The sequence below is a fragment of the Parasteatoda tepidariorum genome, chromosome 3, assembly GCF_982258835.1.
Source record: "Parasteatoda tepidariorum strain Cologne lab strain chromosome 3, Ptep-v5.0, whole genome shotgun sequence".
NCBI lineage: Eukaryota > Metazoa > Arthropoda > Arachnida > Araneae > Theridiidae > Parasteatoda > Parasteatoda tepidariorum.
The window spans coordinates 70,431,139-70,444,298 of record NC_141757.1 but is presented as its reverse complement, the minus strand read 5'-3'; the positions used below and the strand labels follow the sequence as shown (position 1 = coordinate 70,444,298).

The window sequence follows — 13,160 nt, the reverse complement described above, 5'->3', positions numbered from 1 at the left end:
AAATTTGTGGATTTGAAAGTCCTGTGGTTGGTCGTTGAACAGTACCATAGGTACAGGGATCTGGAAAAAACTTTCTTCCTATTCAGGTCTATGTCTAAATTGAGGAAGTGACCTCACGAATGAGATTCCTTTTGCGGAAAATCAAAATTGCGATGGCATGTCTTCGGATCATCCTCAAGGATATTTCCCAGACCATTGCCAATAGTCTTTTGTGGAGCTCTAGTGCGAAGTACCTACCTGTCTATATAAGCCGAACTTTGTAATGAGTACTCAGGTCTGCATGTGTATAGATAAATATAAATAAATAAATATAAATAAATAAATATCAGTAAATAAATATAAATAAATAAGTAAATAAAAATAAATAAATGTAAATAAATAAATATAAATAAATAAATAAAAATAAATAAATATAAATAAATAAATATAAATAAATAAATATAAATAAATATAAATAAATAAATATAAATAAATAAATATAAATAAATATAAATAAACAGCGGGTTGTGGTGGGATTCAAACCCACTATCTCAACACTTCCATTTTGGGAAGTTGAGACAGCCTTAATGCGTAACAGGGAAGTTTCTGACATAGCTTACCATTCGTTATAGTTTCAATGGTTGGCTATTAGCCTATATAAAAATGTTAAAAAACAAAGCTAACAAGCGTTTACTAAATAAAAAGCAGGTTATGAAACTAAACATTTTTGCGAAATTTTATATTATACTGGTACTGTCAAAATTATCTACTTTTCTGGTCAATTTACCAAATTTTACTAAATTTACTACTAAAAAGCATGATGATAAAATCATATTTTTACTGCAAATTTTTCTAAGTATCATTATCAAAGCGCTATGATAAAAATTACCATATTTTTTGGTGTTTCTATAGAGCCAGAAAATATCGTAGTTTTTACCATATTCTGGTAGTTTTGACCATCCCTTTTTTTCTCAGTGTAATATCAGGATTATTAGGTTTAGTATATATTAAATATATGCAATACATATGTATTTAATTCTTAGTTAGATTTAATTTTTGAAGAATTAAATGCTGAGAAAAATATTTTTAAACTTTTTTTTCAATTACACACAGTCAAGGATGCTTGAAATCGAGCACAAATATGACGATTACTGTTGAACAACGTATTTATTTATTCATTTTAATATATTTATCTCTAAAACAAGATGTAATTATTACATATTGAAAATAAAGTAATTTCCATAATTTTCGAGGACACAGATTTAGAGCAGAAAATTCAAAATGGCGGAATATAAAAGGAAAATTAAAGAAAAAGAAAATCAAAATTCAAAAAAAATTCTTCATTTACCAATCACCCTGATTGTTTCTCATTCAATACTGTTTTCTTTAAAATCGACGTTCTTTCAAAAACAAAAAACATGTAATCAATATATGTAATTATTATAATTTCATGCTAGCAAATTTTGTCCGTATGTTAATTGTAACAAAATGAATGATAACCTGGATTTAAAGAAATAACACTGGATAACCTTTCTTTTGTCACATTTATACGAATACTTAATGCTAATTCAGATGAGGGGATTTAAAATTTAAAATTAGTTTTGCTTCCAAAGCTACAGACTTTTTTTTAAAACGATAAATTTAGTCTATATTTTTGTAGAAATGTTCAAATTTACAGGTTTACCTATAACAGGGAGTTGCGTAAATGTTGCGACAAACTTCTAATGGATTTAGCACTAAAATTGCATAGGAACCCATTCCCAGAAAGGTCGTCGTACGCGACTAGGATAACTTCCCTATTATGACCTGCTCCGAAGCACGCGAAGAAACAGTTTATAACAGGGAAGAGACCGGAGCGGCGTATGACTACAGTCCCGGTAATGACTTCCTATGTAATTTTAATCCTGATGATGTGCCCTAAGTTTGTCGCTACATTATGCAAATCCCTGTTATATATAATGTTTTTAAACTTCACTCATGGACTTCACTCACGAACTTATGTCAACGTTTTGACATAAAACAGACTGAAAATGTTACTAAAATAACTGTAGCTTGGTGGAAGAAACTGAATACAGATTTGAAATCAGTGATACGAAAGTATATAAGATCTGTTAAAAAGTCTCATACAACAGGAAAAGAAATCAACTGTATTTAAAAAAAATATTAATCTTAAGTAAAATAGAAGGAGTGACAGAATAAGAAAAAAATAAAAGAAAAAGTTTTTTTGCTAACTAACGAAATATAAGTAGCGTCATTTTATCATATCAAATAGGAAACGGTTTTTTATCTCTTTTGAATACTTGAATTGAGTTTTCTTATATTTTAAAAAATTGCATGACAAATGCTAAGATTTTATAACTTGCGACTTTTAATCTTCCTCTTATTTTTTTTAAAAATAAAAATCTCAAGAGGGATATAAAGTTTTCTACAACAATGGATAAATAGTCATTATTTAAAGCAAAGGGAGCGAGAAAATTTGCGAAAACAGCACTCTTAAGTGTATAAAAGATTTTGTAGCAAATATTTTGAAAGTTTTAAATGCTTAATGGAGTTTCTATACATATTTTGCAATAGTGGAGGAAACTATCACTTTGAAATGTGTATTTATTTTGTTATTGATATTTTACAATCATTTAACTACAATTTTTTGATTGAATAAAGAAAGTTTTTATTATGATATAAAAATAACTCAAAAACATTTAAGACGATTTTAATTACCTACATTATATAGAAGAAATTACTGTAAAATATTTTTATAGAAGTACATTATGAAATACTTATTTAGAGAAATATAAAAGATAAATGCTTGATAGAGAATAATATTCATTTGTACTTTGTAACATAAAAACATATATTTATTTAAATGACGTTTTCAAGTAAATTGTTAAAATCTTGATCGCTAAAATTTTAAAAAGTTTCAAGTCTCTTATGTTCACTAAAATATAATGCTTTTTTAAAATTTCCAAAGAGCATAATTTTTGCAAACTTTTTTTAATGTTAAATCTGATTTATATTTGTTTCTTTTTCTTTTAAGTTAGTTTTCAAACCGACTGCTTAATAGAATTAGGAAGTGGTTACGTTTTAAACACTTTAAAGCTCAAGTAATATTTTAAATTGGAATACCTTAATCACTCTCAGTTATAGCGAAGAGTTTAAATTTATCCAAAATGTTGCATTCAAAGCAGAGAAGATAATTTGATATACGCACATTTGAGCCGGGATATGTAATATGCTAGTAGTTTACAGCACATATATTGTCGTAATGCAAATTTAATTTTAAGGATGCGTTGTAAATTTAATTCCGACGATGCGACCATAAAATATGGTTTTATATATTTATAGTAAAGTCTTAAGCGGAAGTTATTCGACCAAAAGTTCTTTCCAAAATGGTTTAATTCAGTTTTGATGGAATTTTAGAGAATTTTATAAGGCCTTGTATATAGCTCTCTTTATAAATTTTCTTTTGTTTCGCATATGTACGTATATGAAGCACAAGAAAATTAAAATTATACCAAGTAGTTTTAAAATGATTTGTTAATAAATTGTATAATTTCAGCATTTGAATAAAACGTATGACGCTGATGTTCCATTGGTGCTAATGAATTCTTTTAACACTGATGATGATACTCATAAAGTTCTTCCCAAATATCGGGGTCTTCGAATTAAAATTTATACTTTTAATCAAAGCAGGTAAGAAATTCTTTAGGATTAATATTGTAAGATTTTATTACTGTAGTAAAGAAATTATAGTGGGATTAATAAATTTTTTGTTCAATTGTGTTAGAGTATGTATGTTTTTTATTTTATGTTACATTTATAAATATAAATTGAAAAGTGCTACACTTATATTACTCGAAGCTCCTTATTTTTTTAATATAAGCAGTGATCATTAATTACTAAGATCATAAAGAGGAACAGTAATTTAAGGGGCGGGCCATTTATTTCTTAAACGATTGACGCAAGTTCGAATCCCGCCTTGTTCATGTCTTGCTTCTAGTATGTGCTGGTCATTTCACTGAAATAAAACACAATTTTTGATGTCTTCGAAATGGATATATTTGATGATTTTTAGTTGACTATGGAATTTTTATTAAATGGAATGTTTACACGAGGTTTCTTCTTATCATGAATTTTACAGTTAAATTACTGCAAAGAATTCAGGAAATATTTAAGGTTAATATAACTACAAAAAGTAGTCATTACAATACTATTCTTTCACAGAAAATTGTATGTAGAAGGTATTCTAAATAAAAGTCTATAGGGGGCCCTGTAAGTTTCTTTCTCATCTTAATATTACATATTCGTATATGACGTCATAATATTTTCTCTAATATTCGTATAATAATTTCTTATATAATGTCACTGCTGGCTCTTCTAATTATTTTATCCGAACTATTCACACGATGTGATGGGATGGTACAGGGTTCAGAGCTGTAGTTATTTAAATAGGTTCTGGGTTTAAATCCACATGATAACTACGTTGTTTAACAATAATATTTTCCTATTGTTTGCTACTGTGAAAATTTACGGTAAATATTTAATTACCAGCAAAAAATATTGGTATCTTAAAAGCCGGAACTTTTTATCGGAAGTTATTTGAAGTTTAAGTCAAAACTATAAAGGTCCTGAAATTACATGGGTCGTAGGTCTAAAAGTGATAAAAGGAAATATAAAAATACCGGTAAATATTGTTTCACGTTATGTTATTAGTGCCCAGTATTACTATCATTAAATATGTTTTTTTTTTTACTAAAGACGCCATGTATTTATTAAAGCCATATTACTTAATATTTTTATAGCTATTATGTTATTCGTTGTTAATATCATTATTTCATACTATGATAAGTATTTATATTGTGTAATTGTAAAGCTGTTAGAAAAACAATTATAGGGTGCATATTTTCTATATAAATTTTCACTTTACTCAAAAAACAAGCAAACATATTATTACACATTAGAAATGCACTTTTAATAAACTGACACATTTGACTAGTTGAAATAACATTTACTTGTTACATTTACTTGAACATTTTATTGTTATGTAGCATTAAATATTAAAAAAAAATGCTTTCATATCTAGCGCAACATTTCCTGTAATTATAAAATATACAATTATTAAAATATTATTGACATTTCCTGAACATACTTTTCAGCTACAACGAAATATCCTTATTGTACAAATGACAGAAAATACTTGCCAAATGTCCTAATTTCTCAATGAAACCAACAAATGTCGACATTTAATATTCACTGGATGTTAATGTTTAATATAATATGCTTGCTTAATATCGTTATTTCTCACTAGCAAATGTCGATATTTAGAAGTGTGACGGTAAATGTTGGATAAAATATTTTTGTTACTTATCAAAGTTCCTTATTATCTAACCTTTATTAAACCTTTATTATTTTTATTAAATTTCTAATTATTTTATTTGTTATATCATACTCCTGAAACCTTGTATCTAATATATTGGATAACATTTGGTTAAATTTTTCTCTGAAAAAAAATAATGTATATTTTTCCATTCAGATAATATTTGGCTTTTCAGGCGGGTAACATTTGATTCTGATAACATTCAGTTCATATGGTAAACCATTTTCATATGCACGGGATAATTACCAATTAAATGGTCTAAATACTTTATATTTTGGTTTTATTAACAAGAATTTTTCCTCTTCTATATTAATGTATGGTAATTTTACCAAAATGTTTTTCCGCTTCCATTATATTATTTAATAGTAGTATTTTGCTAATTATTAATTATTTTTTTTATTTAATTGAATAAATTATTTCTTACCTACATTAGTAAAGTGATACTTAATATACCCTTAAGGGCAGATTTATAAGTGAAAAAAAATAATTACAATATTTTTTTTAAATCCCAGATTCGTCATCAACGCATACTTAATGTTGATATCTGCTAGGTAAACACGAAATGACGATAGTTCACAGACATTTGGGCACTAAGGCAACTACGTGAGCATAAATATTCAATAGATTTAAAATTTTTATGGTAACCTATAAATTTTTCTGTTTTCATGAAATATAATACAATTGAAATAAAAGTGCTTGTGCGTTCTTTGTGCACTTTATGTTACTACTAAGTTATCAATAATTTTAAATAGAAATAATTACGTATTATGTACACAACGCGCAAAATAAGAAACTGAACCTCTTCATAACTTTTGATATTACGCGCTAAGATGCAATCGTAATCGTTCTAAGAACTTAATATTAAATATAATAATTAATTTGTGCTGACGATCTTTCCTTCTCTTCGAAATCAGACACAAAAGCGTACTTTCTCTGAATAAATAACCTTCTTCCGTTGAATTTAGGTCCATGTCCCTCAAAATATAAAGCGTAGAGCGATTTGGAAAATATGGTTCCTATATGGTTCCTTAGAGAGCAGTAGAAAGTTTGGACTCATGGAATGTTAATTTACCTTTTTGAGCATTCCACCATCTCAAAGACATCGAATTTTTAAATTCTTATTTCTCAAGAATTTGAGGACAGATTCAATTCGAATTTTGAATTTTATCATTTAAAACTATACAGATTAAAATGGAGCTAAAACGCATTACTGTACCAAAATTGTTCGACTTCAGTAACTCAACATTATGGGTACTTTAGATTGCTATCGAAGGTAGTTTAAGGGGCACTTTAAGGATGTATTTAGGGTACTTTAGATTGCTATTAAGGATACTTTAAGGGGTACTGGTTGTATTTGAGGGTAATTTAGATTGCTCTCTACCAAACTGTTGGGACTGTATCTTTCAGATTGCGGGTATTCTACCCTCTTTTCAGGATCCGTCGAAATAAAGAATAAAAAAAATTATGTTTATTCTGACGAAATACGTTTTTTTGTCTGATTTCTTAGTTAAAATTATCATCAACACTAATTAATTAGCATATTTAAGGTTACGTTTTCAAACCCTTAAGATAACATCTTTTTACGTGCTAATTTGATCTAAAGTTATCAAGACGTTTTCGTCTTAATTTTTAGCACTAATACCCATTTTAGTTACTATGAACTATCACAGCTTTAAAATAATCTTATACATTCTGTACACATTTATATATATTATATTTACGTATCCAACAACTAATTATTTTATTTTTAACTCAAGAAACACTTCAATGAACTGATGAGCTGTTTTGAAATTTTCTGTTAACTATTGGAACACTAATTTGAGAATAGTTTCCTCGGTCAACGGGTGTGGAATAGCTAACTCGTATCTTACTTGCTAATGCCGATTTAATTTACAGCGAGGTTTGTGATAGCATGCATTTCAAAAACTTTCCTGTTAATTTGCATGAAATATTAAAATTATAGTTCTTTCATATCTCGCACAATCTTTTCCGTGACGATGAAAAATTAAATTATTAAAATGACATATTGTCACATTTATTTACAAGTTACAGTTTACACTTCTTTTGAGCTCTCACCCCCCCCCCAAAAAAAAAACACTCACCAGCCTGAATAACTTTTGATTTAATGATCGGATCTTTACGTTCTAGGACTATCTTAAAGGTTTGAGGGGATGACATCAAATATGCTAATTAATCAATGCAGACGGTTTTTTAAGTTACAAAAACGTACTTTCTCTGAATAAACATACCTTTTGGATTTCTTACTCCTAAAGGATTGGGGGTAGCCACAATCTGGGAAGTATAGTCCCAATAGTTTGGTCACGAGAGTGATCCAAAGTTTGAACCCACTAATGTTAATGTTATTTTTTACGTATTTCGCCATATCTTGAAAATTTTTTGAGCGAATTGAAAAATTTTGGCACACATCTATAAAATTCGTTTATCCAAAGATAATTCGTTTATTCAGGCAAAAAATAAATTTTGGTAAATGCTTACTATTTTTTATTACTTTTTCTTAATAACAGTAGCAAATATTTTGAGCAGTAAGGTACATAAAGTTTTACATAATTTTGAAGTATTTAATTTTATATGACAAAAAACAAAATTTGAGCGAAATCGGTTGAATAGTTACTGAGAAATCGAATTTTAAGCATACCACTTTTTTAAAATTTGATTTTTCAGGAACTTTTCAGCCGATTTCGCTCAATTTGTATTCTGCGATGTAAAATTATATACTTTAAAATGATGTAAAAAACTTATACCTAAAAATTCAAAATTTTTTCGACTATTAATAACCAATCTGAATAGCTTTTGGCCTAATGATCGATCCTCACGTTCGAGGTCTCAATCTCATTGCTTCAAGGGGGGTGACCTCAAGTACGCTAATTAATTAATACATATGATATTTTAAGTTACGAAATCAGACACAGAAACGTACTTTCTTTGAATAAACATATTTTTTTTTGACAAATTCGGATTAGTCGTATTTTTAAAACTCGATTTCTCAGGAACCTTTTGACCGATTTCGCTCAAATTTTGTATTTTGCAATCTAAAATTACATTCTTTAAAATGATATCAAAACTGTGTACCATACAATTAAAATTTTTCTTACTATTATAAAATAAAATAATATAGATAATAAATATTTACTTAAAAGTTATTTTTTGCACGGAAATATCTTTAGATTAATAAATTTTATAATTATTCGCAAAAATGTTTCAATTCGCTTAAAAAGTTCTCGAGATATGGCGAAATGCGCAAAAAGTAAAATTAACTTTAAGGGGTCCAAATTTTGGATCATTTTTTAACTAAACTATGGGGACTAAATTTCCCAGATTTTGGCTTCCCCCTATATTTTAGTGGTCAGAAATCCGAATCCTTCGGAAAAATAGTTTGTTCAGAAAAAGTACATTGTTAGGTCTGATTTCGTCATAACTTCAAATATTGTCTGCATTAATTAATTAACATATTTTAGGTTATTCCTTCGAACCATTAAGTGTCTTAGAACTTATAAGATCATTAGATCTGATCATTATGATTATTAGATCAAACTAAGATATGATCATTAGATCAAACGTTATCGAGAACGTTTTTTTGCTCACTGTTCATTCTTTGGTAAATTTTTCAGTTGCTATTAAATAACAAAATATTAAAATAACAATACATGAAGTTCTCGTATACAACCTGTACACAATTTTCTAATACAGTTCACATACATTTAACAACTTGTTATTGTATTTTGAATTCCAACAATGCTCCATTGAAATGACGAGTTGTTTTGAAAATTTTCTGCCTACTATCGGATGCCTAATTTGTGAATAGTATCCACGGACAACGGTTCAGGAATCACTAACTCGATATATTTCGTGCTAATGACGATTTAATTTCGATCGAGGTTTACATATCCTTCTGGGAAAATGAGATTTGCACGCCCATCGTCTTTTATTCAAGAGCATATCAGTGGGTGAATACTATAGATAAGTCAGAAAGTATCTGTCAATTATTCGAATAAACAATCTCGATGATTGTTGAATGTTGTTCAACACATTTGTTTCGCTCTTCTCTTCAAAATATATAGAATTGGCTAGTAATTAGTTCACGTAATATGACATAGAGGTTGATATTAATTATTAGAATTTGGTTTAAAGTTAGATTTAGTTGAGTTAAATTTATTTATAAATTGTATTAATTTAAATATGATGCCTAAATTATCATATTTATCATATTATTATATTATATAATTTATCATAACCTACATTAAGTAGGTATTGTTGCAACTATTCATGTTTCGTTTCATTTGTGTGGAATCAGCTAATTTCTGAGTAGATATAGGTTGTTTGTTATAGGATAAAATTTTTGTTGTTTTTTGAATTGGATTAAGTATTATCAATATAAAGGGCCTTTTAGAATATAGTGATAAGCCACACTTTCCCACTTAGTATTGCTACCAGTGTTCACAATTTCCGGAAACTTGTGAACACTGGAACTTTCGGAACTTCCTGCACAAGTTTTTGGATTTGGCACAAGGTAAGAGATAGCAGATAGAATAATAATAAAAAGAATTATTGACTGCATGAGTAGTATGGTATTTGTCGGAAAAAAAACTTACCTAAAAGAGTTGTTATTTTTTGTTATGACGCTTGGACAAGCCAAGCACGTCAGCTATTGGTCTTTGCGTATCAAGTCAAAAAGGCGCGCCTTCCGTTTGACAAGAGAGCACCGCAGGGGTGAAAGTATGTCATAGCTCAAATTCTTTTGGATAGATGTCAGAGCCACTCTTTCGGGAGACCATTTCCACAATTTTGACATAGATCTGAAGAAGAAGGAAATTTTCTATTGATTCCTGTACTCCTGGTATTGATCAGCGACCGACAGCGGATTTTACAAGCATGTATATCGCATGTACATGGTTCCTGAAAAAGAATGCAGCTTATCATAATATTTCCCACCTTAATGCCTTCATATAATGAATATAAAATATTCCATGAAGTCTTTTTTGTTATAACTATGAAATTCGTCAGTAATTTGTTTTGTTATAACTGTTATTTCGTTTGACTCGAATTTATTTATTTAAAACGAATTTATTCTTCTAAATGACCACAAAATTAAAAAAAAAAATGTACAGTTACCTTAGGAATAAGAGGTTAAAGAGGTGGTGTGTTCGTTTTTGAGTTCACTTTAACGGAGTACTGAATTCAGATTCTACTTACCCCGGTAGAATGATCTGACTCCTTGTCACATGAATCGTTGTCAAATATGGTGAAAAAAAGGTTACACATGAAGGGATTGCAAACGAATGTTTAAGGGAGGATAAAGTAAACATAACCTGTCAAATCACTAGTGACGAAAACGACATGAAAACTTTCACAAAGCGTTTGATCCCCTGGTGAAACTTAGAGGTATTTCAAATAGCATTACTCCTCTCCTCCTCTTCTTGCAATAAAACAGGATCGGTGAATTTCGTTTTACAGTTCCACTTTCTTAATAGTGATTGGTTAGGTTTCGAAACTGTTTTTTTTCCCGATTAAATATAAATTTCCCATTCCTAATTTTACGATTTCATTTTTGACAAGGACTCTAAAAATATATATATTAAGAACGGTTGTTACAGAACATCTTGCATCATTTCACTCAACATTAATTATATATAATTTTATTTCCAGGTATCCTCGATTAAACAAAGAAAGTTTGCTTCCCATCGGTCACACTTTGCGAGATCCAGATCCTGAATCGTAAATATTTGTTTTAAACACTTTTGTTAAGAGTAATTTTAATGTCTGTGTCACTGTAAAAATGTTGGTGCATTTTAAACCACGATATTATTGCTATCCTAACCTTGAAACAGGCACACCCTTCACAACAACGTGCAAGATCACGTGCATTTTCTATATTCATTATTGCAAAATGTAGTTTTTAAAATGTAGTAAGTAAGTAATGTCTAAGTATGAATATAATATTTAAAATTTTTAATGCTTCTTTCAAGGTGATTAGCTTAAATGCAGCCTATAAGGAAAATTTAAGCTCCATGAAGTTAGCGCTTGAGTTTATATGTTTTTAATTAAAAAAAAAAAATCTTAGGTTTATTGCATCCGTTCATGATGCAAATAGATGTTAAAAATTATCCAATCTTATATTATTTGATTTTGTTGTGGTAGTACATGATAAAGAAGAATGATATTATTTTCATTAAAAATAGATATAAATACACAGGGTTTGTCTTTATGATTTATCCGGTTTTAAAGGATTGTTTATTTACAATTATATAACGTACAAAAATGGGATGGAAAGATACATACACTTCTCCAAATTTTTAATGTGTTCATTCGTTTGCATCTTTGGGTACTCCTGCTGTTATTGTTGTTGTTCATTTACGTTGCACTAGAGCTGCACAATGGGCTATTGGCGACGGTCTGGGAAACATCCCTGAAGAGGATCCGAAGACATGCCATCACAATTTTGATCCTCTGCAGAGGGGATGGCACCCCTGCTTTTGTAGCCTGACGACCTGCACTCGAAGTCGAGCACTTTACGGTAGAACAGTTTAACGAGGACCAATACCGCACACCCTCGGTCCCCACGCAGGCTGATCCAAGTGGTCACCCACCCGCACACTGACCGTAGCCAGCGATGCTTGACTTCGGTGATCTGCTGGGAACCGTGTCTTAATGATCAGTCCACTGCGGGACTGGGCACTCCTGCAGAAATCCAATTCCGAATACAATGTTTCTAGCTACGTCCTTTAAAGAAGCAATAATGCTTTCCTGCATTGTTGAACATTGGAGGTACATAAACTTAGTCATTCAAATGATCCCTAAGGGGGGCATTAAATGGTATGGCCATAGTATTAGAGAAGCATTATCCAGATCAGCTTATCTTATTTAGCAATGTGTCATTTGCGTATTGAGAAAGGCGAGTCCATTTGTTCTTTAATGAGGTGAAGTGTAGTGCACCCTTTACTTCGTTGCAAGTAAAGAAAAGACCATCGCTGTATAGGATTTAAGTTATTATCTGCGACTGTATATCATTTAGTTATTATCTGTTAGTTATTAAGTTATTATCTGTTTAGTTATTAAGTTATTATCTGCGACTGTATATCTGTTTCATTTAGATATCAAATTATATAAATAGGCTTTCGAAACAATATAAAAACTTTTAAAAGTTAAATTTGTCAGATGGAAAGGAAATTTGTGCTATCTTTTAGTATATTATAGAATTATTGAAAAATGGTAATGGTTTCGTAGTCTTACAGAAATCTTAGACTTGGCGACATATTTTGACGGAGAAAATTTGCTCTTGAAATGAAAAAAAAACAGCTATATGGCGTTGCAAGAGCATTGGATTTGATTGGACTGCTAAAATTGGCGCATCTTATGCTAACAAGATCTTAACAAATCAAATGCGAGATAAGGATTTTTTTACTTTTACTTTGCTATCGAAGAAAATCGTCACCGAAATGCGAACAGCATTTTTTTAGATTCTTAAGGTTTTGTTGGAGGTTTTACCGAGCTACAAGCCCTTTGTTACTTGTTGAATGTTGTTTTCTGCTTAAGCTTACTTTCAAAATAGCAACATGCAGAAAAACGCCAACACAAAATGTAGCTGGAGGATTCGTTATTACAAAATGTTAAAATGAATCTTTTGATTTTACTAAGGGGTACCTGTAAGTGACGTAGTGTGGGTATTTCAATCCTGATTGGTTGTTGAAGCGAGGTTTTTGTTAACGTTAGCAAATGCTCTTTCCATTCTATTTTGAGTAAGCCAAGACCGTCAAGTATCAATTTTCTTAAGTGACACATTCTATATTCT

At 29.6% G+C, this 13,160-nt stretch overlaps 1 protein-coding gene across 2 annotated transcripts in view; it reads left to right on the top strand.

Annotated features, from left to right (window-relative positions):
* The window catches only part of LOC107452659 (UTP--glucose-1-phosphate uridylyltransferase), a 77,375-nt gene that overhangs the window by 31,331 nt on the left and 32,884 nt on the right, over nucleotides 1–13,160 (top strand). For both annotated transcript variants that reach the window (XM_016069205.4, XM_016069206.4), the window contains exons 5-6: nucleotides 3,536–3,669; nucleotides 11,018–11,086. In XM_016069205.4, coding sequence (XP_015924691.2) covers nucleotides 3,536–3,669; nucleotides 11,018–11,086 — 203 coding nt within the window. The remainder of the gene's footprint in view (nucleotides 1–3,535; nucleotides 3,670–11,017; nucleotides 11,087–13,160) is intronic.